Here is a 22,160-nt window from a genome sequence, read left to right as displayed (position 1 = left end):
CACAGGCGCGCAGAATGGCTGAGCCGCTGAGTGGCTGGGGACCTGCGGGAGGAGCCCGGGGAGGTCGCCCTCCCTGCCTCGCCTGCCCTTGGCACCTGATCAGGCCCGAGTATGGGGCAGCCGCCGGCAGAACCTACAACTTGGGTGTTCGACCCTGAGAAGGGTCAGGGAAAGGTGAGGAAGGCTGAAGATAATTTTGTATCCAAAGTGTGGGGGGGGGGATAAAAAAACCAAACAAAACCCCAAACCCAGGCCTAGGGCCAGGCCTAGGGTGAAGACGCTCCAGACAGACAAAACTTCCCCGAACCTCAGGAATCAAGATAAATATGAAATGGAATATTAAAAAATTCCATTTAGACACACTAAAGACTTCAGGTCACTTATCCGTTTCTGTAAAGAAAATTATTTGGGGACCCAGGACTGGAATTACAGTGAGGCTCATGAATCAAGGTCATCCTAGTACAGGATGAGATCCTGTCTTCGTAGAGTTTTGAACATTCATAACCTAAGGATTTTGCATTGTTTTGTGTTTTAAAACCATTGCATTGAGATTCATTTATCTTGGTTGGTGAGTTGTCCTGTGTCAAGCTCTGTGAACTTCACCCTAGACCTGGCACTACCCTGAAGCTTTGTCCTCAAAGCCAGAAAAAACCGAGGTACCAGCAGGGTGTGAGCCTGTCAGCATGCCCCAGACTACAAATACTGTGACAAAGATCTTTCAGGGAATTGACCTAGGAGAGTCCAAAGCACCAAACTCGAGGGGAGGAAATGATTCTAACCGGAAGCCAAATACAGTATCCAGAAGGGTAAGAGGCTTAAAAAGGTTAAGAATGCAGTTGACATTTGACTCTGGACTCCAGGTAAAAGTGCTCTTGGATTGACTAGATTGCTGAACTCCATCTACAGTGCCAATGGATCTGTGTTCCCTGAGCCCCTTAATCCAGGAACTGAGTAAATATTTGCCACAAATGACCTTAAGATCAGGAGTGCTCCCTCAGGTTCAGAACGGCAGCAGGTAATGCGATCACAACCCTGCTTCTAAATAATCCCTACTTATAGAAATAAAGGTGACAGTTGAGAAAATTTCCCTGTATCTGAGCCTTAGGATATTCAGAAATTCCACAGCAAAACGCCAGCAGGCCTGTCTACACTAAGACATAGTGGGCGCTTTAGTTAGAGATCCTATTTCAGTGACAAAACACCATGACCAAAAGCAATTTGAGGAGGAAGGGTTTATTTCATCTAAAGCTTGGAGTCTACCATCCAAGGAAGTCGAGACAGGAGCTGATGCAGAGGCCATGGAGGGAGGCTGCTTACTGGCTTGCTCCTCCTGGCTGCCTCAGCCTGCTGTCTGATAGAATCCGGGACCACCGGCCCAGGTGTCGCCCCGCCCACCATGGGCTGGGCCCTTCCTCAGCAATCATCAAACAAGAAAGCACCACAGGCTTGCCCTCAGGCCAATCTTGTGCGGGTATTTTCTCAGCTAAGGTTTTCTTTTCTCAGGTGACTCTGGCTTGGGTCAAGTTGCCGGAAAAGTAGTCAGCGTAATGAGTACGTCACTCCCTTTCATGCCTTCTCCCACATCAACCGTGTCTGTGTAGTGCAGCCTCCTCCAGGGGTTTTAGGCCTTTCTCTGAGTAGAGTTGGTTCATTCTTAGCTCCCAAGAAGCCTAGCAATGCAAAAAAAAAAAAAAAATGATGGGCACAGACTGTAGGCATTTGAAGGAGCGTTGTGGTTTTTCTTAAAAGATTCATTGATCTCCCTTACTTGAACCCAGTATATCTACCGTATGCGTCTGAGACATGTTTTATCACACCATTTGTTGAAGAAACTATCTCTTCCTCAAGGTTTGCTTATGGTGCCCGTTTTTTTAAACATCACTTGACTGTAGCTGTTTGTGCTTCCTTTTCGGGTCCTCTATTCCATTCCATTGGTAGATGTACCTGTTTTTGTACCAGTCTCGTGGTGGTTTTGTTACTGTGGCTCGGCTCTGTAGTTAGCTTAAAATGTAGTATTGAGATCCCTCCAGCATTTATGTTTCTGCTCAGGATTGCTTTGGGCACTTGGAGTCTTTTTGGCACTCGTATAAACTTTAGGATCCTTGAAAGAAATGCCACTTTAATCTTTACAGGGCTTGCTTTGAATCTATGGGTTAGTTTTGTGATATAGCTGTCTTATAGTGTTAATCCTGGTGATCTTTAGCATGGGATGGCTTTCTGTATCTTTTTTTGTTGTTTTTGTTTTTGTTTTTCGAGACAGGGTTTCTCTGTAGGTTTGGAGCCTGTCCTGGAACTAGCTCTTGTAGACCATGCTGACCTCAAACTCACAGAGATTCGCTTGCCTCTGCCTCCCGAGTTCTGGGATTAAAAGCATGTGCCACCCATCGCCCAGCTGATTTCCACCTTTTATACTGAGGCAGAGCTCACTGGTTTGGTTCATCTACCTAGTCGATCTCCTGTCTCCATTTCCTGAGCACTACATTTCTGTGGGTTGTGGTGATCCTGACTCTAGCCCTTAGGCTTGTTTGGGAAGCATTTTACCCACTGAGCAAGCTACCTAGCCTTATATTTTTGAAGCTATTGCCAGTGGGATCCCTGGCCCCCAGAGTTCTTACGAAGCTTGCTATTACTATTTAGAAAAGCTTTCTTCTTTTTCTCTGTCTCTCTGTCTCTGTTTCTGTCTGTCTGTCTCTCTCGTGTGTGTGATGTGTGTGTACCCATGTGTGTGTGACGGTACATGTATGTGCACATGCATATGGAGGCCTGAGGTTGATGTTGTGCCTCTTCCTCGGTTGCTTATATATTGAGGCAGGGTCTCTGGAACCCTGAGCTCCCTGACCTGGCTAGTCTAGCTGGCTAGATTGGTCTAGGACAATGGTTCTCAACCGAGGGCTGTGGACCATTTGGAGTCGCATATCAGATAACCTCTGTATCAGATATTTATATTATGATTCATAACAGCAACAAAATTACAGTTATGAAGTAGCAACGAAATAATTTCATGGTTGGGGGTCACCACAGCGGAGAGCTGTATTAAAGGGTAATGGCATTAGGAAGGTTGAAAACCACTGCTCCAGAGATTCCATGGTCTCTTCCTCCTGCAAGGTACAGGTGGGTTGCCATACCTACTAAACTCCAGTCCTCATGCACAGGCTTTTGGTGGACCCAAAGGTACTAATTGACTTTGTGTCCTAAAACTTTGTTGCAAGTGTTTATCTGATGTCAGAATTTTCTGGTGGGGTCTTTAGGTCTTTTAAGTATGGGGTATTATCATCAACAAATAAAGAGATAAATTGACCTCTTCCAAAGGGGCAATTTTTGTTGTTGTTGGTTTTTTTTTTCAGACAGGGTTTCTCCGTGTATCTCTAGCTGTTCTGGAATTTACTTTGTAGACCAGGCTGGCCTCGAACTCACAGAGATCCGACTAACTCTGCCTCCCTGATGCTGGGATTAAAGGAGTGTGCCACCATTGCCTGGCCAAAGGGGCTATTTTGGATCCAGCTTTGTTGATCCTAAGGAAAATCTTCGATTCATGTGTGAGATAGATGCTACAGTGTTTCTTTACTGGCTGACTGTATCCATGTGTGAGATGGACGCTACAGTGTTTCTTTACTAGCTGACTGTATCAGTGATTCAGGTTTAGAAATGAGCATCCTGTACTTGTCAAATAATGGTAAGGCAAGTCTTGTGAAAACCACAGTCACCCCTCTGCTGAAACATCAGTTAAAACAAGGTTTAGCTGGTAAACTTTGGAGTTAAACATTATTACTGTGCTGGGGATCAGTGCATACTAGGCAATATAGAGAATTTTATTTGAATAGTGTGGGTTTTGTTGATGTCCCCCCCCCCCCGCCTCTCTCTTTCTAGGACAAGATCTCACCATGTAACTCTACTGGCCTGGTAGTTAGTTACCATGTAGATTAGGCTGGCCTTAACTCACAAAGATTCACCTGCCTCTGCCTCCTGGGTGCTAGAATTAAAGATATATACCACTATATCCAGCTGAACAATTTTTTAAAATGATTTATTTATTTATTATTATGTGTATATCTGTGTGCTTCTGTGTACCACATATGTGCAGGTGCCCACAGAGTTCAGAAGAGGATGTCAGATTTCCTGGAACTGGAGTTACAGGCAGTGTGAAATGCCTGAAATGGGTGCTGGGAGCTGAACCTAGGTCTTCTGTAACAGCTGCTAGTGCCCCTAAGCACTGAGCAACCTCTGTAGCTCCAGTTCTTGTTTTTCTCTGTAGTGCCAGGGCTGGAATTCAGGACCCTGTAGATACTAGACAAGCATCCTACTATGCAGCTACATTCCTAGCATTTGTTTAGTTTTAATTTTTGTTATTGCAAACGCCAGGATTTCATCATTTGGTTAGCTGAGTAGTATTCTGTTGTGTGTATGGTTCACATTTTCTTTGCCTCCTTGTCAGGTGATGGATATCCAGACTGTATCTACTTTGGGGTTCTTGTGAATAGTGCAGAAATGAACATGGGAAAGAAGATGTCTCTTGAACATGCCAGATTGCATTTCTTTTGGCTATATACCTACCAGTGAGATTGCTGAATTATACAAAACACACACCTTTGGAGGAATCTCCATAGTACTTCAGGGTGGCATTGTTAATTTGCATCCTGACCAATGACATGCAAGAATGCCCCTTTCTCCACTCCCTCACCAGTGTTATGAGCAGTTAACACCTCACTGTGGTTTTTGTTTGTACTACCTTAATAACTAGTGATGTAGGACATCTTTTTTTATGATGATTGACCAATTTACATATCTTCTTTTAGGAAATGTCTGATTAGGTTTATTGCTCTCACTTTGTAGTCTTTTGGTTGAGATCAAGTGTAGGTTAATTGCTCACTTTTAAATTGGGTTTCTGTTGAGATTAGGAGTTCCTTGCATTGTGGATATCAACCCACTCTTAGGTGTATCCTTTTTGCAAAGTTGGGAATTGAGCCTAGGGCCTCATGCATGCTTGGCATGCTCTGTACCACTGAACTACATTCCCAGCCCCTTTGTACTATTTTTGCAACATTTTTTGTTGTTTTTTGAGACAGGGTTTTTCTGTGTAACAGCCTTGGCTGTCTTGGAATTCACTCTGTAGACCAGGATGGCCCCACAGAGATCACCTGCCTCTACCTCCCAAGTGCTGGGATTAAAGGCTTGCGCCACTACCACCTGGATTGCAACATTTTTTTCTAAGTCGGAAAGTTAAAACTTATCAAAAGAAAAAAAACCCAGGAACAAGAGGTCAGGAGAACAGAATAATATCAGTGATGATGAGTATATTGATGATCTATATTTGGTCAGTTCATTAAAAATTCACTTCTCCAGTGAGACACGGTGGGTTCTATGTTAGTGGAGTTGTGTCTCTGGCAGCTACGGAAAACACAAGTGTGATAAAGAAACAGGAACTAAAGCTAAGGCCCTGGCTAGTAGTTCTGAAGAAAGAAAACAGGAAAAAGGTCAAGCAATACCGAGGGCATTGGCTTTCTATGTACCAATGCCTAGAAGGCAGGTAATAAAATGAGCTTTATGCAAACAGAAAACACAATACTACACACATTGTTCAGACACTGTGGGATGGAGCTTCTAGCTGACGTGGTCAAGGAAAGGGAAACCTGGCTGAGAGATGCCACAGGGAAGTGAAGCACAATGATTTATCAAAAAGGGAGTCATTAGTAATTTAGTGCCTGGAATGTGCAAAGCATTCATCAAGGGGGAAGCTGGACGTGGGGTATGTACCTGGAATCCCAGCACTCTGGAGGGTGAGGCAGTAAGCCTGGGAGTCTGAAGCCAGCTGGGACTGCATAGTGAGAAGCTGGCTCAAAATAACCAAAGGAGGGCAAGTAAGACGGGGCAGTGGTGCAAACAGACTCCAGTAAGTTGCTCTCTGACTTTTACACGTGCACCATGGCATGTATGTCCCCCTATTCACTCTCACACATGATGTGCATACACACACAGTAATAAAACAAGTTCTTTTACTAAGGGTCTTCACTATGTAGATAAGGCTGGCCTTGAGCTCAGAGAGATCCAACTGACTCAGCCTTCCGAGTTCTGGGATTAAAGGCACTGAATTCAGCTAAAATTAGTTCTTCAAAAAAAAGTTACTAAGAACCCCCCACTCCCCACCCCCGCAGGGATGGTGGCAATACCGTGTAATCTCAGCATTCAGAAGGCCGAGGAAGGAAGATGGCAGCTTCAGGCTAGCTTATGGTAAACAGTGAACTTCAGGTCAGCATGGGCTATACTGGGAGATCCTCCACCTCCAAAATCTGTCTCAAAAATAGAACCAAAGAATGAAAGGGAGATACAAATCTGTAGTTGTAGATATGTATAAGACACTGGTCAGCTAGATAAAATATATGAATAATACTGTATATAGGTAGCTGTCAGAGGCAAGACATTGCGACAACAGACAAAGCCATCCAAATATTTGATGGACATTTCATTATTTAGATAGCAACATATCGGATACATTCTTTTCAGAATTTTGTTATGTTTATTTATTATATGTATGTGCACATGTTTGTGGGCATGTATGTGCTATGACGTATGTGTGTGTAGAGCTCAGAGGACAGCTTGCCGAAGGCTCTTTCCTCCATCATGTTCGTCCCAGTGGTTAAAGTCAGATCATCTGGCTTGGCAGCAAGTGCCTTTACAAGGTCCACACCTACTAAATCTTGGCCCGTTCCCTGATTACTAATAGCTCTCATACTAATGAGAAGCCACGAGGCATGTTGCTAGGCTGGACTCAAGGCTGCTGATAAGTAAAGAGCTGCTTAGTAAGGTGTGAGCTGCAAGGATCTGGAAGAACGCGACTGCGCCATCTGTCTCTCCTCAACAAACAGAGCATGGTCACATAGGCTAGGTAAAGTGTGTGCACACACGTGTGTCTGTGCTTATGGTAGATTTTAGAGAAAACATAATGGGATGTCCTGGTCAGATACCAAAAGAGAAAGACAACTCACAAGGGAGAGGAGCCCAAAGAGGAAATTCACATCTGCACAGTTTTGAGAAGTTCTGATGGGAAAATACAATGTCCACATAGATTGTTTTCTTATGATCACAGTTGGACAAAGACCAACATACCATAGACTTCTGGGAGCTGACTCACAAAAGGCAAAGTTCTGAATAGACACAGGCTTACAAAGTGGAAAGGACCATAATAAAGGATTCTAATATTCTATTTAGAGCAAGACATTTAAGGGTTCAGAGGTAGGCTTTAATGGAAGCTTGTGCAAGAGAGGACTGGGAGTGCTGTATTCAATGCTTCAGCAGTTAAATGCACTTAAGAGCACTTGCTGCTCTTGCAGAGGACCCAGGTTTGCTTCGTAGCACCCACGTGGTGGCTCACAAGCACCTGTAACTCCAGTCCCAGGGGACCCAACGCTCATTGTTCTATGTGTCTGGGGGATGTAGTTCAATTGGAAGGGTACTGGTTTGGCATGCACAAAAGCTGGGTTCAGATCCCAACACTGCATGAGCTAGACTGATGATATATGCCGGTCATCCCAGCACTTAAATTGCGAAGGCAGAAGGATCAGATGTTCAATGGTAGCCTAGCCTACACAGTTTGAGGCAAACACAAGAAAAAAGTAAAAGAAGAAATCGATTACTTTTGTACACTAAAATTAATTGAAATACAGAAAGAAATTACTTTCTAAAATATGAATGAGGCCGGGCGGTGGTGGCGCACGCCTTTAATCCAAGCACTCGGGAGGCAGAGGCAGGTGGATCTCTGTGAATTTGAGGCCAGCCTGCTCTAAAAGAGCTAGTTCCAGCACAGGCTCCAAAGTTACAGAGAAATCCTGAAAATATTGTTTGATTGCTGATGATAGAACCCAAACCCTGGGCATGCTAGGCAAACACTGCATCACAGAGCCACACCCTTAGCCCTCCAAATCGGAATTTTAGCAAACATTCGAACTTTACTTAAGCAAGGTACTGGTAATGTATTTAATCCAGTTAGTAATAATGTGTGAGATCACATAGCTAGGACTTGAATTGCTAGTTGGCACCCAGAAAAGATGCTGTTCATTTTCAGATCTGGTCACATTTCCAGTGGGAGTTGATTGTCACCGTTATGTTTGCAGTGTAATTATTGAGGAAGAATCTCTTTCTGCCTAGTTAGTTGGTATATGACCTTCTAGAATATTCTTGCTTTTACCTAGTTTGTTTGCTCTTTTATTATTATTATTATTATTTTGAAACAGGATTTCATGTAGCCTAGGCTGGCCTGGAACTTACTATATAGCTGATGTTGGCTTTGAACTCCTGATCTTCCTGCCCCTAGGATTACTGGCATGTGCCACTAGGCCTGGCTTGTATAGTATTTTTTTTTTATATCACATATGTTGCTCCTAAACCTCCTGACTCCCCTTTGCTTATTGGATGAAACCTGAACTCAGATTAGCATTCGAAACCCTTGTTTTCTTTTTCTCCGTCTACCCCAGTACTTGGAAGGATTTTGATTTCTGGAGGGTTGAGAAAGCATTTGATGGATTTCAGCCATGGATGACTGCTCCAGATTAAGCCAATCAAACAAAGCAGGCAAGTTTTACTGCAGTGTTGCTGTCACACAGTGGAACTGCTCATTCTTGTTGAATGGTGCAAGCCCACGCGTTCTGCATGCAAGGCAAATAGTGAGCTGCAGCTTCCCAACCTTTGTTTGTCATTGAGACAGGATCTTACTAGGTAGCTCAGGCTTGCCTCGCACTCCTGACTCTCCTGCTTCAGCCTCCCAAGTACTGAGATTCCAGGCTTGGGCCATTATACCCATTAAAAATGCGCATATCTGAAGGGCACAATTTGATAATATTTTTGAGAATGTGTACACATAAGAAACCATGGCAGCTAACACAGTGAACCGATCCATTACTAATTTTTTTTCACGTGTCCCTTGGTAGCCCCTCCATCCAAGCGAACAGTTTTCAGCATACTGTCACTTTAGTTTAGTTTACATTCCCTAGAATTTTGAGTAAATGGAACCATGCAGCATATATGCTTTCCTTTGCTCTGGCTTTTCTTGGCATATTATCAATTGGTAAATATTTGGGTCATTTCTGCTTTTTGCTTATTTTAAGAATAGGTTTCTTTCCTTCCTATTTCTTCCTTCCTTCCTTCCTTCCTTCCTTCCTTCCTTCCTTCCTTCCTTCCTTCCTTCCTTCCTTCCTTCCTTCTTTCCTGTCTTAAACCTTCCCCCTTAGAGTTACTGCACCATACATTATATAGCCCTAATAGCAGGGCACACGAATTTCATTTTCTCCATATCTTTAGCTTCTGCCTACTCAGTTTCATTTCTTGTTTCTTTCCCACTCCAGGATTTCCTTCCTGTCCCCTCTTTAAGTGGTCTTGTTTGATCCCCCTGTTTTAATTTTTAAATTAAATTATCTTAAATGTTTGAGTATTTTACTTGCATGTATGTTTGTGCCCTATTTGCATGCCTGGTACCTGGAGAGGCCAGAAGGCATCAGATCCCTGGAACCTGAGTTATAGATGGTTGTGAGCCACCATGTGGGTGCTGGGAGCTGAACCTGAACCTGTGTACTCTCAAAGAGCAACTAGTGCTTTTAGCCATTGAGCCAAATCTCCATCCCCTCCCTCTCCCTCTCTTTTCGTTTTTTTGAGACAGGGTTTCTCTGTAGCTTTGGAGCCTGTCCTGGAACTAGCTCTTGTAGACTAGGCTGGCCTTGAACTCACAGAGATCCTCCTGCCTCTGCCTCCTGAGTGTAGGGTGGAGGTGGGGTGGGGGGAATTAAAGGTGTGTGCCACCACTCCCTGGTGCAGTTCCGGCTGTCCTGGAACTTACCCTGAAGACCAGGCTGGCCTTAAACTCAGAGATTTGCTTGCCCTCTACCTCTGGAGTGCTGGATTAAAGTTGTCTGCCACCCTAACCAGGCCATCTCTGTTTTAAATGCCCTTTGTTTGTTGACAACAACCAAGTTTCTGTCTTTCACCATCCTTCTTCTCTGAACTTTTGATCTGTCCCTTTTATCTTAAAACAAACATCATTAGAGTTCTGTTGCTGTTGTAATGACTTACCATAGCACAGTGGGCTAAACAACGCAGGCTTACAGTGCTACAATTCTGTAAGTCACTACTCTGATGCAGATCTCCAGGGGAAAACCCATTTTGTCGCTCACTAAAGTTACTGACAAATTTTAGCCCTTTTTGCTTCTAGGACTGAGGTTCTTGCTTCCCTACTGGCTTTCAGCTGAAGGTCATTCTTAACTTTTTGAAGCCATCCCCGTTCTTTGGCTCCTGGGCACCTTTGTGTTCAGAGTTAGTCCTTGTCAAGTCTCTTTTGTTCTTGCATTTCTAGCTTACTCCCCACGCTCTGAGTCCATCTCCTCAGTTTTTGAGGACTCTGGATAGATTGGGAACACCCAGACAAGCCAGAACTATCTGTCTCACTGCTATAATTGTAGTCACTTGTTCAAGATCTCTTTTTGTCTCAGGGAATGAGGCCTCATGCCTGTCATCACACTACTTGAGAAGCTGAGGCAGGAGGGTTGCTATGGACTATAACAGGAAGGCCCTGTCTCAAAAAAACAAAACAAGCCCAACCCCAAGTTCATTTTGTTGTGTAGGGGAACACACTGAAAGGTTCTGGGAATTAGTGTATGGACACTTTGGGGTTATTATTCCATCTACTACAAATTGGGCAATCACAGGGACAATTTAGGCTCTAGTCAACTATCTATTTCTTCACTTGGACTTATTTGGAGAAGTTTGAATTTAACATATTAGCAATGGAACTTTTAATTTCTTCTCTGGCAAAACTCCTACCCTCCTCCATTGTTCCTATGTCAACAAATGACAACATCATCTGGTTTGTTAAATGAAATGCTAAAACCTTAGGTCCCAGCCTCAATGTCCCCATTCTACTTCTTAGATTCAGTTGTTCAGCAAGTCTCTTTAAGTTCAATTGCAAACTATGTCTTAACATTTTTCTTTTTACAAATATTATTTTTTATGTCTGTACACCACGTGCATGCTGTGCTCAAGGAGGCCAGAGAGGGCATCAGATTTCCCTGGGGACAACATTACAAATGATTTTGATCACCCTATGGGTGCTGGAAATGGAACCTAGGCCCATGCTCCTAACCACTGAGCAATCTCCCCATCACCTATTTTGTTATTTTCAACTTGTTTGTGTGTGTGGTCTGTGGGTGTGTGCATGTGAGTGCAGATGCTCCCGGAAGCTAGAAGTGTCCGTTCCCTCTGGAGCTGGAGTTACAGGCAGTTGTGAGCCGCCCAGAGTGGGTGCTAGGGATTATACTCCAACCCTTTAGCGGGGCAGCATGTGCGTTAACCATTGTGCCATCTCTTCAGTCCTTGAACCCAGTTTTGTTTTTGCCACCATTCTAGGCCAAGCTGTCACTTCTTGTTCATAACTCTGGAGTCAGCTCTTTCTTGGTCTTCTCATTTCTAACCATGTCTCCCTCTACTCTGTCCTCCCCATAACAACTAGCATTGTATGTTAAATTGAAAACCAGATCGTGTTGTTTCTTTTTAAAAATCTTCAGTACTTCTCATTATACATGGCCTATGTGACCATATAAGATTTGGCTTTTAGAGCGGAGGATGTAGCTCAGTGACAGAGGACCTGCCTGACATGTGCAAGGCACCGGATTCTGTCTCCAGAGTTGCAATCAAACAGATGCAGATGATGTGCCCCTCTATTCAACCTCATCTTCTTTATGATTCTTCTGAAGTTCTTAGTGCTGGGAGGTGCACACTGGCAACCAGAAGTTAGGAAGGCAGAACATCTTGTTTCACCTCTAAGGAAATAAAAATAGCTCTAAGTTCATTTTAGGAACAGAACTAGAATTTTAAGGAGTTGTTCTGAAACTACAGGAAAATGAGACATATTTTTGATTTTATTGAAAAAAAATTACAATTCAGAGATGGCTCAACTAGTAAGAGCGCATACTGATCTAGAAGAGGACCTGATTCTGGTTCCCAGCAACCATGGGCAGCAGCCTACAACCACCTGCAAGTCCAGACCCGAGGGATGTGAACCTCTACAGCCCCTGTGCTCACACACACCCCCTCACTCCATCACACAAATAACTAAGAGTAACTCTTAGAAAACAAGCCAAATCAAAACAACCTCCCCCTCAGCTCAAAGAATATCTCTGTGCCAAGTAGCATTTATGCGACATTTGTGGAAGACTGCACAGAAGAAACGCTTAGATGAGAACAATCTGAGGCTAGATGGCAACTCTTGTCAAAAACACACTTGTAGAATTCAACATTTTCTGAACGTTTGTTTTGTTGCTTTAAAGAAAATAACAATAAACAAACATGGATTATTGACTGGATGCAGTATTTGCCTCCCCGCGAATACTACCAGATCAGGCTACACGTCAGCTTCATTCCCTGTAAAACAGACTGCCGCAGAGTGGGAAAAATGAGTTAGTTTGTATATTTAAACAAGGCAAAGGTCTGAGAACTTAACCATAGTTTTATAATTTTGATTAGGAATAAATAACTGATTTTTTCCCTTTTAAAAAATTAAAAAATTTCAGAGTTATTTCTGTATGTGGGTGTTTTTCTGCATGTATGTATGTACACCGTGTGCATGTCTGGTGCTTGTGGAGTTCAGAAGAGGGTGTTAGACCCCTGGGGCTGGAGTTACAGATGGTTGTGAGTCACCATGCAGGTAGGTGCAGAGAATCGAACTCGGGTCCTCTGCGAAGCAACAAGTGCTCTTAACTGCTGAGCCAACTCTCCAGTCACATTTTTTCCTTTAGAAAATAAGTTTAATATGGAAAAATACTTTCAAAATTCTGAAAACCTTCATGTATATGGCAGGGAAGGAACAGAAAACATACGTGAATTCATGTCAGAAATACATTTATTTATTTATTTCCTTATTGTTTCCTGAGATGAGATTTCACTACATACAAGAACTAGAACTTACCTACGTAGCTAAGGCTGATCTTGAACTCACGATCTTCCTGCCTTAGCCTCCCAAGGGCTATGACTGCAGATGGGCACCAGAACATCTTGTTAACATATTAATGCATTTAAAATGCATGATTGGTACTATTTGGAAAGTATAGCTATATGAATTTTACATGGAATCCCCATTTGATTACATTAAAACAAACAAAAAACAAACAAGCAAAAGTTTCTCCAATGGGTGATTAGCCTAAAAGATTTTTATTTCATGCCATTTGGGGGGGAGTACGCATGTCATATGTTCTATCTGTCCTTTCTAGCCAATTAGGACATCTTGTGAGAATAACAGAAAATGATTGAATAATTTATTTTCAGGGTCGGCTTACAAAGCACGTTAAAAAGGCAGATAATTAAGGCTGCTGGAACTGTGCATGACGTCAGTCAGGGATGTCAGTGCATCCTTAAGAAGTCACGGGGGAAACTGCCTTCTTGAAATAGAAGCTTCTAGGCTTGGGGTGCTTGAGTTTTCAATAAAGAATAAGGGTTCCAAGGATGAGCATTGCAGTATACACCTGGAATCTCAGCTGTCTGGGAGTCTAGGCAGGAAGATCATGACTGAGGGCAGCCTGCACGCCATAGCAAGATCATTTGGAAAAACAAAACAAAACAAAACAAAACTTTTCATTTGGGATTTTTGCTAAGGCCTAACCTACATGGTGGTTTGTGCTCTCAGAAGCCCACAAAGGTCTAAGTTTAAGGAGGTCTGAATGGGGAAGCCACAGGTCACAGTGAGAGAAACTTGGCCTACTCCACCTGGGCTCTGGTGACTGGGCTACAAGATGCCGTATCCTTCGCACCTGATTGCCACTAGGCTTCCGTAGTCTGATGGAGCGCCATGTGACAGAGCAGTGTCACAAAAGCTTCTCAAGGCACAGGTATTCACAGGGAAAATTTGGGATTCTGATGTGATGCATGGCCTCGTGGTCGCATCTCCAAGAGCAGCAGGCAGAGGACCCTCTCATTCCTCCTGATGTGCACAGCTAGGAGGGCACAGTCACTTGCGCCTGCTGCCCGCCGTCCATTCACCCTTACAGAGTTGGTTTTTTAGATTCCAGTCTTCTGGGCTTGACGAACTTCTTTAGTTCCCGTAACTCCTGGGGCTTCAAACTTTGGTCCACCCCTGGGGTCAGTTTGTAGGTCAGTGGGGACAGGATGTAACCATTCTGATAAAGAAAAATTCTTTTACAGAACTCAAACATGCTAAACATAACTCCAAAATATGGAACTACCTGTTAAACAGAAAATGAAAGCTGTGTTAAATTCTTTTTTCAAAAAAACTTAGTTTATTCCCCTATCTGTGTGTGTGTGTGTGTGTGTGTGTGGCTCGGCACCCATGGGGCCAGAAGAGGGCACTGGATCACTAGGACATGGAGTTATGTGTGGTTGTGAGCTTCTCAACATGGGTTTGGGGAGCTGAGCTCAATTCTCTGGAAGAGCAGCAAACACTCTTCCTCACTGAGCTATCCCTCCAGCCTGCATGTTAAACAACTTTTTGAAATTACAAAATGAATTTTAATTTAATTTATTGTTTGTTTTTTGGAGACAGGGTTTCCCTGTGTAGCCCTGGCTGTCCTGGAGTCCTGGAACTCACTCTGTAGACCAGACTGGCCTTGAACTCAGAGAGCCACCTGCCTCTGTCTCTGAGTGCTGGGATTAAAGGCCTGCGCCGCCACTGCCTGGCTAATTTTTATTTTTTTTTTATTGGTGTGCACTAGGAAGTATGGTGAGTAATACTCTATTCAGTTATTTCCCTTTAGTCAATTTCAGTGTCTCAAGGTTTGATTAACAGAACAGGGAAGCTGTCCTGAGCTGAACCCAACCCTTTGGAGCCATGTAGCAAGTTAATAAGAAAAGGTTCTTCCGCGGTGGGGCTGCACCAGGGTAAACTAAGATAATAGTTGTGGACAGCACTACATGGAATCAAAGAATGTTGAAAGAGGAAAGCTGGTACTGTGTGGCAGGGGTAGAAGGATGGCAGAGCCCCTGAAGGGCATGCTCTGGGCAAGGACTGGGTCTACATGAATATGCATGTCATTGATTGGCACTGCTCACCACTATATGCTGGGCTTGACTGCATATTTACATGTGAGCTAGCTAGTCCAGAGTTCTTGTTCTTAATTCTGGTGATGGAAGTCTATAGAAATATGATTCATTCATGGATTGTATTTGTATTTCTGCAAACAATTTTAGATGGGGGCTGTATTCTCCTTAGGGGTCCATATGTCCGACTGTTGGAAAATTCTAGATCAGACTAAATGCTCAGCTCTTCTAGGATTGGGTGTTAGATTCTCCCCCATTGCATCCATCAGGGCTGTGTCCATTAGTGGTAGATGGGGTGTTTTCATGTGAATCGTACTAGCGTGATAAGGAAGGGAAAGAAGCGGAAGAGTCAGAGAAGCAGGAGGTTGGCCACCCTTCTCACCTTCAGTAAGTTAGCTGTCAGTCCGCTCCAGAGGCCCAGGACCCCTTGGGTCTTCACTATCTGCCGGAAGCAGTCCACTGCTCCTGAGAAATGGACATCTACTCCTCCATGATGGGGAAGATAAGGACTTTGAGCCTGACAGGAAATGAAAGGTATGAGGGAGTGGTTGAAGTACTCAAAATTTAATGTCCGACACAAAATGAGCAGGGTCTCGGGTATGGACTTGGGATGCTCTGTGTCTAGATGGTGGCAAAAAACAGTAACTTCAGAGTTCATCTTCTTCCACTGCCTTAGAAGGAAAAAAAACCATTTTTTCTGAGACAAGGTTCTCTGTGTAGCCCCGACTGTCCGCTGTCCTGGAACTGTAGACCAAGTTGGTCTCGAACTCACAGAGATCTGCCTGCCTCTGCCTCCCAAGTGCTGGGGTTAAAGCCACCACCACCCGGCTAGAATAAAAGTTTTTTGAGACAAAGTCTTTCTTATGTAACCCAGTTTGGCTGGGATGTCACCATACTTCTGTTTCAGCCTGTAATGTGGAGATTACAGGTATGAGCCACCATGCCTAATTTAGAACAAATAATTGATTTGCTATAGAACCATGATGCCTTGCTCACATATTTGTGGTGTATTTTGCTTAAAAGAAAGTAGGTATTTTGGATAGACTCAATATTTTATCTATATCCCATCTAGCCTATGTCCAATGAACCTGTTACATACTCCAATGCCTCTAACCTTTTTGAGATTTATTTATATTTATTTTACCTATATGGGAGATTTGCCTGCATGTATGTCTGTGTACCATGTACATGTGAGGGCATCAGATCCCCTTAGAACTGGAGTTATAGATGGTTGCTAGCTGCAAATTGAGTACTAGGAATTGAACCTGGGTCCTCTGGAAGAGCAGTCAGTGCTCTTAACTACTGAGCCATCTCCCCAGCCCCAGACTTTAACCTTTTTTTGGTGTCCTCTCCTGGGAAGCCACCAAGTAGGGGCTTTTTCCCGACAGCACAAATGTCACAGGGTTGAGAACAGAGGGATTGTGGCATTCTTCCAGTTGTCTATTGCTGTCCGCTTCCCTATCCTGACAAAAGTGCCCATCTGGGGCCCAGGCTACTCCACACCCTCGTCCTGCTGTCCTCTGGACCCCTTGGCCACCCTTCTACTTTTACTAGAGACTGACACCTGGTGGTTGGGTTTAGCCCAGCCTCACCATCATCTTAGGTAACTTTAAAAAGAAAAGGGAAAAAGAAGATGTTAAGTAGAGGAGGGAGAGATGCTGCGGGGATGACCCAGGGGGTGTTGGAAGGAGGGAGGGAGGGGTGGATGCGACCACGATATTTGTATATGTGTGTAAACTTTTCAAAGAATAAGAGAATGCAAAAAGTACAGTCTGCCAATTTCAGTCTGGCCCTCATTCTCACTTTGACAACTTTGGTCATCTTTCCTTCAGGCACTCCATGGGTTGCATAACCACCCCAGAACTGCTGATAAAATTCTGTCCTCCTACTGATAAAATTCTGTCCTCATCAAAATGCTCAATTCCTGAAAGGAACGCTCTTGTCTCTTTAGTCATGGTACTTGTGAGGCTGAGGCAAGCTTACCCCACAGGTGGATATACCCACCCCCATGTACATAATTTAAATGAAAAAAATCTATAGAAACAGGCTGGAGGCTGGAGAGATAGCTCAGTGGTTGAGAGCACTTGTTGCTCTTGCAGAGGGCTAAGTTCAATTCCCAGAACCTTACTTCGGGTAGCTCAGAACTGCTTGTAACTCCAGCTCCTGGGTAATGTAATATCCTCTTCTGATCTCCGAAGGCATCTACACTCATGTGTACATAGCCACACGCAGACATACACACACGCATAGACTTAAATAGAAATCATAAAGCTATCACTGAATACAACAGCATGAATAACTCCAGAGGCATGACACGGAGTGCACTATTTTCAGAAGATAACACCACAGGGATGGAGAACACAGGAATGTTACCATCTTAGAGGTGCTCCTGGAGGCCTTGACTGTAAGGGGAGTGCATGAGAGTTTGGGGATTGACTGAACAGTTCTAGGTCTTCATTGTGGTGGCATCACACAAATCTTTACATCCACCCAACACTTCTAGAATGCCACACCAAAACAAGCTAATTTGACTGTTTGGGAATAAGGGAGGGGGCAATGCTCTGAAAGGCCCAGTTAGAACTGGAGGAAGAAATTGTGTTTTCCATGAGTGGGACTTGAATGTAGTCATCTGTTAAGGAGGAAAGGTGCCCAAGGTGAGGTGTGACACCCAGGGCACCACCAGGAGGGAGGGAATAGCACGTAAAGAAGCAAAAGGTTGAATTTCTTTATCACCCCACTTTCCCCATGAAAGACCAAACCAGGTTACTCGCCTAGGGAGGAGGTGGCGGGTGTGCAGTGAGGAGTCTGGTAAGATTTGGAAAAGCTGTTATGAAGATGTGCCAAGGACACTTGAAGACTAGCTCTGCAGACGGAGGAGCGGTGCAGATTTGAGGCCATGGACTTTCTGCGCTCCCCCAGCTGCTCTCCCAGGCGTCCGTCTTCAGCCATGTGAATCGGAGGGAGTTTGTGGGGTTGAGGATAAGCTGAGGGGACAAGTGGCATGGATTTCAGAATGGGAGTCAGAAAGCCACAAGAATGAAAAACAAGGGGCCTGGAGTCATGGCTCAGTTGGTAGAGTCCTTGCTTGGTACTCTAACAAAGCCCTGGGCTCCATCTCCGGCACCACATGAACTGGGCATGGGGATACACATCCATAATTCCAGCACTGGGGAACTGAAGGTAGCAATATCAAAACTTTAAGGTCATTCTCAGCTAATACCAAGTTCAAAGACCCTGTCAAAGGAAAGAATGATAAGGGGCTAGAGATAAGTACAGTCAGTAAGATGCCTGTTGTACAAAGTCTGGTTTCAATTCCCAGCACCCATGGAAAACGATGGGCGTGGTGATGCATGCTCTTCTACTGCTGCTGATGCTAGTACAGCTTACTTGCCTAGTGCAAGGTCCCAGTGAGAGACTCTCACTAAAAACAAGGTGGATGGCTTCAGTGGAGCAACACCCAACACTGACCTCTGGCCTCCACACACATGGGCAAACCTGTGACATGCACCAACACAGACAAACTCACAGAGTGGGGGAAGAGGGAGGGAGGAAGGGACACAGAGAACATGGGAAAAAGGAACATGAAGCCAACAGGATGCTGGTGGCCTGGACATAAAGGAGGAGGCAAGCGAGCAGAGGCATTAACAATCCGAGGGACTGTGATGAACAGGACCATAAGGCATCTTTGTCCTTGATGTGATCTTATGTTGATTCTTTGGTACCTTTTTTTCCTATAGTGCTGGGGATTGATTTCAGGACCTTGGATACACTCAGCAAGTCCTCTTCTGGGTTCCTTCAGCCCTCTTTTGTGTTTCCGTTAATAGCCCAGTCCTTGATTTCATTCAGCTTTCCTGTCCCATCCATTTCCTCATCTACATCCTTACTGTGCCTCCCCTCAGGGCTTGCTACCTTCATGTCACGCATAAGACATTGGAGTTAGATAGCTTGCAACAGCTCACTAGCCTATGACCTCCAGCAAATGCCTTGATCTGTCTGAGGCCTGCCCTTTCCCCTGTAAAATGGAGTAACAATAACATGTACCTTATAGGATTGTTGTTCATATTAAATAATTTAGCACATGCAAAGTGCTTAGAAATGTACTTGATATAGAGCAGGCACTAAATAAGTAACCACCATCATTAAGGTCATTATTACCATTTCTAAACTTGGAGAAGAGACAAGTATGCTGAAGACCAAACCAACCTGCTAGACTGGAATGCTAGATTGCCTTGTTCTTAAATTATATCTTACTAGCAAAGAGAAACAGAATGGAGTAAACGGCTCACAAGGGCCTGAACTTAAGGTTTCTTCTACACAGACCCAGGCAACTCTCTAGGCTAAGTAAGATGTAGCCACCGGCTTCAGGTCCCCAGCCCTCAGGGGGAGCACGCTGGATCCTGCACTATACCATCACCTAAAGAGATCAGGAGAACTAGGCCCGGCTCGGCCACTAGTGATATAACCTGAATAAGTCAGTGACATCTTTGGACTTTAGTTTCCTCCCATGGCTACTAAGGAGACTGAAATGAAATGGCCCTGAAGATCCTTTCCAGTTTATGTAATCCTTGCAGCAGGCCCAACTCCACGTGCCTTCCTGCCATTTTCTCTGTCTTGACAAGTTTGTCATAGGGATCGGAAGAAATAGCATTTTTCTCAGGGAAATCTTCTCAGATGCCTAGACTGAGATTATCACATGCTTTTTGGTCACCATGTTCTTCATGACACTTGGTAAGGCTTTGTAGTGATCTGTTGGGTATAATTCTTTCTTTCTTGTGTTCTCTTGCTAGCTCCCTGTCCTGCGGGGACTGCAAATACCACATGACCAGGGACCACATCTTTCTTGACATGGGTCTTTCCCAAATGTCTACTAACATTTCTTTCACACTGTAGGTGCTTACTATATATTGAAAAAAAAAGGGAAAAAAAACCAAACACTTCAAAGCTAAGCATTTGAAAGTTTCTAAACTTCCCAGACCTTTCAGAAGAGGTAGCACTGGCTAAATATTCTTTCCATGAATACTGACACGGTTAAGCAATATTTACAAAGACACTGCCTTAGTTAGGGTTCTATTGCTGTGAAGAGACACCATGACCCTGGCAACGCTTATAAAGGAAAACACTTAGTTGGGGCTGGCTTACAGCTACATAAGTTTAGTCCATTATCATCAAGGCAGGAAGCATGGTGGCATGCGGGCAGACTTGGTGCTGGAGAAGGAGCTGAGTTCTACATTTGAATCCAAAGGCAGCAGAAAGTGATAGTGAGCCACACTAGGCCTGGCTTGCGGCTCTGCGACCTCAAAGCCAACTCCCTAGTGACACACTTCCTCCAACAAAGCCACACCTACTTCCAACAAGGCCACACCTGCTAATAGTGCCACTCTCTAAAGCCCACGGGGACCATTTTCTTTCAAATCACCACATATACTTGCATGATTTTTGATGACAGGGGTCTCATGTAACCCAAGCTGGTCTTGAACTCACTATGTAGGTGAGAATGACCTTGAATTTCTGATTCTCCTGTCTTCTATTTCGTGAGTGCTGGGATGGAACCTAGGACTTTGTGCATGTCAAAGACTCTACAAAATGACTATATATACCCAGTCCACTATGAACTCTTTTTGTCAAAATACTACTACCTTAAGGAATTTATTCTGCAGATATATCTGCATATATATGAAATGATGTATGTTACAAGGATATTTGCTACTGCAGTGTTAGTAACAGCAAAAGACTGGAGATAAGTCTGGATGCTCACAGGTAGAAAATAAGACATTATGCTATAGAATACTATGCCACAATTAAGAATATGTGGCTTCTCCATCGCTTGGATAGGGTGTCACTCTTAAGACATATTTTAGTGAAAAAGAACGGGTGTAGACCAGTGGTTCTCGACCTCCCTATGCTGCAACTCTTTAATCCAGTGCCTCATGTTGTGCTGACCCTCAACCATAAAACCATCATCATCACTGCTTCGTAAGTGTAATTCTGCTGCTGTTAAGAATTATAATGTAAGCATCTAATATGCAGGATATCTGCTATGCAACCCCTTGTAAGGGTTGTTTGGTGGAGAAGACTACACACCGTATACTGCTGACTCCCTACAACCAGAAAGAACACAAATCTTCACATTAATGCGACTTTTGCATGAATCATCTTTGGAAAGATACAGGTAAGGACACGGGAACTATGGTGCTGTGTCTTGGAGGGAACTGGATGGAGAGGGCACAGGGTGAGGAGACTTGGTTTCCATTGTGTGTGTATGCTTCCATTTGGATTTTGTGTGCATGCATTTGCCTGCTGAAAAGAGCACGTTTCGTTGTAGGAGTTTTAAGATAGCACGACCAAGATACAGTCCCAGATACTTGGGGGATGTGGGCAGGAGGATCACTTGAAGCTAGGAGTTCAAGATCAGTGGGTCAGGGAAGAGAAGGGAAAAATAAGTAGGCAAAAGACGGTTTGTCAGGGTAGCAAACAGGAGCTCAGAACTTTTCAACTTGTCACTTGGAAATGACCTTTGTTTTCTGGAGATGTGTAGGATTCGACTTGAATGCAAAGCTGTGCCGTTATATGTGGAAGGCAGTTAATGGTAAAGATGCTCGAGTCCTTTGGTGAATAGCACTGTGCTGCTTTGTGTTCACTGACATTTTGAAAGAAACGAGGATCACCTGGGAAGAGAGGCTTACTGAAGACTTATCTGGGTTACATTGGCCTGTGGGCATGTCTGCAGGGGACTGTCTGGATTGTTGACTGATGTCAGAAGAACCACCTCACCGAACCACCTCACCGTGGGCAGCACTATTCCCTAGGCTGGGCCCTGAACTGCACAGAGGTAAAGAAAGCTAGCTGACCTCAAATGGAAGGGAAGGGAGGAGGACTGATGGGTTTATCCTCTACGCTCTTGACTGTAGATAAGATGCTTGAAGTTCCTGCCTTAGTGTCCTCACAATAACAGACTGGAACTTGGAATTGTAAGCTGAATAATGTTCCCGTTCTCCTGAGTTACTTTTTGTCTGAATATTTTATTATCATTACAAAAATGAAACTAGAATCAATAATAAAAATGAAACTAGAATCAATAATTAAACAACAGCAGCAATAGCAAGGCAACCATGCTGCAGTGACAGATCTTTCTGTCTTGT

The 22,160-nt window shown here is 44.0% G+C and overlaps 1 protein-coding gene, 1 long non-coding RNA gene and 1 other non-coding gene across 6 annotated transcripts in view; 1 reads left to right on the top strand and 2 right to left on the bottom strand.

Moving 5' to 3' along the window:
* The first annotated feature begins 28 nt into the window (after window positions 1–28).
* On the top strand, window positions 29–22,019 carry LOC148117241 (uncharacterized). Of its 2 annotated transcripts, none has more exons than XR_015737085.1 (3): window positions 29–174; window positions 21,049–21,190; window positions 21,557–22,019. It is a non-coding gene; the product is annotated as an uncharacterized LOC148117241 (long non-coding RNA). The 2 variants fall into 2 exon arrangements; XR_015737084.1 differs by having other exon boundaries at window positions 21,549–22,019.
* Window positions 12,857–22,160, bottom strand: part of Slc25a43 (solute carrier family 25 member 43) — a 34,417-nt gene continuing 25,113 nt past the window's right edge. The window contains exons 4-5 of one of the 3 annotated variants that reach the window (XM_048450405.3): window positions 15,404–15,538; window positions 12,857–14,144 (exon numbers count right to left, since the gene is read on the bottom strand). In XM_048450405.3, coding sequence (XP_048306362.1) covers window positions 14,010–14,144; window positions 15,404–15,538 — 270 coding nt within the window. In that variant the 3' untranslated portion in view covers window positions 12,857–14,009. Of the gene's footprint in view, window positions 14,211–15,403; window positions 15,539–15,566; window positions 18,006–22,160 lie in introns of those variants that run through there. The other 2 variants (XM_048450404.3, XM_048450406.3) reach the window with 2 other exon arrangements.
* LOC125410748 (small nucleolar RNA SNORA36 family) lies at window positions 14,684–14,810 on the bottom strand. Its single transcript, XR_007235175.1, has one exon. It is a non-coding gene; the product is annotated as a small nucleolar RNA SNORA36 family (small nucleolar RNA).

The sequence above is a fragment of the Myodes glareolus genome, chromosome X (genome assembly GCF_982192425.1).
Source record: "Myodes glareolus chromosome X, mMyoGla1.1, whole genome shotgun sequence".
Taxonomy (NCBI): domain Eukaryota; kingdom Metazoa; phylum Chordata; class Mammalia; order Rodentia; family Cricetidae; genus Myodes; species Myodes glareolus.
Note: the sequence above shows the minus strand (reverse complement) of the source record. Positions and strands in the feature narration are given on the sequence as shown.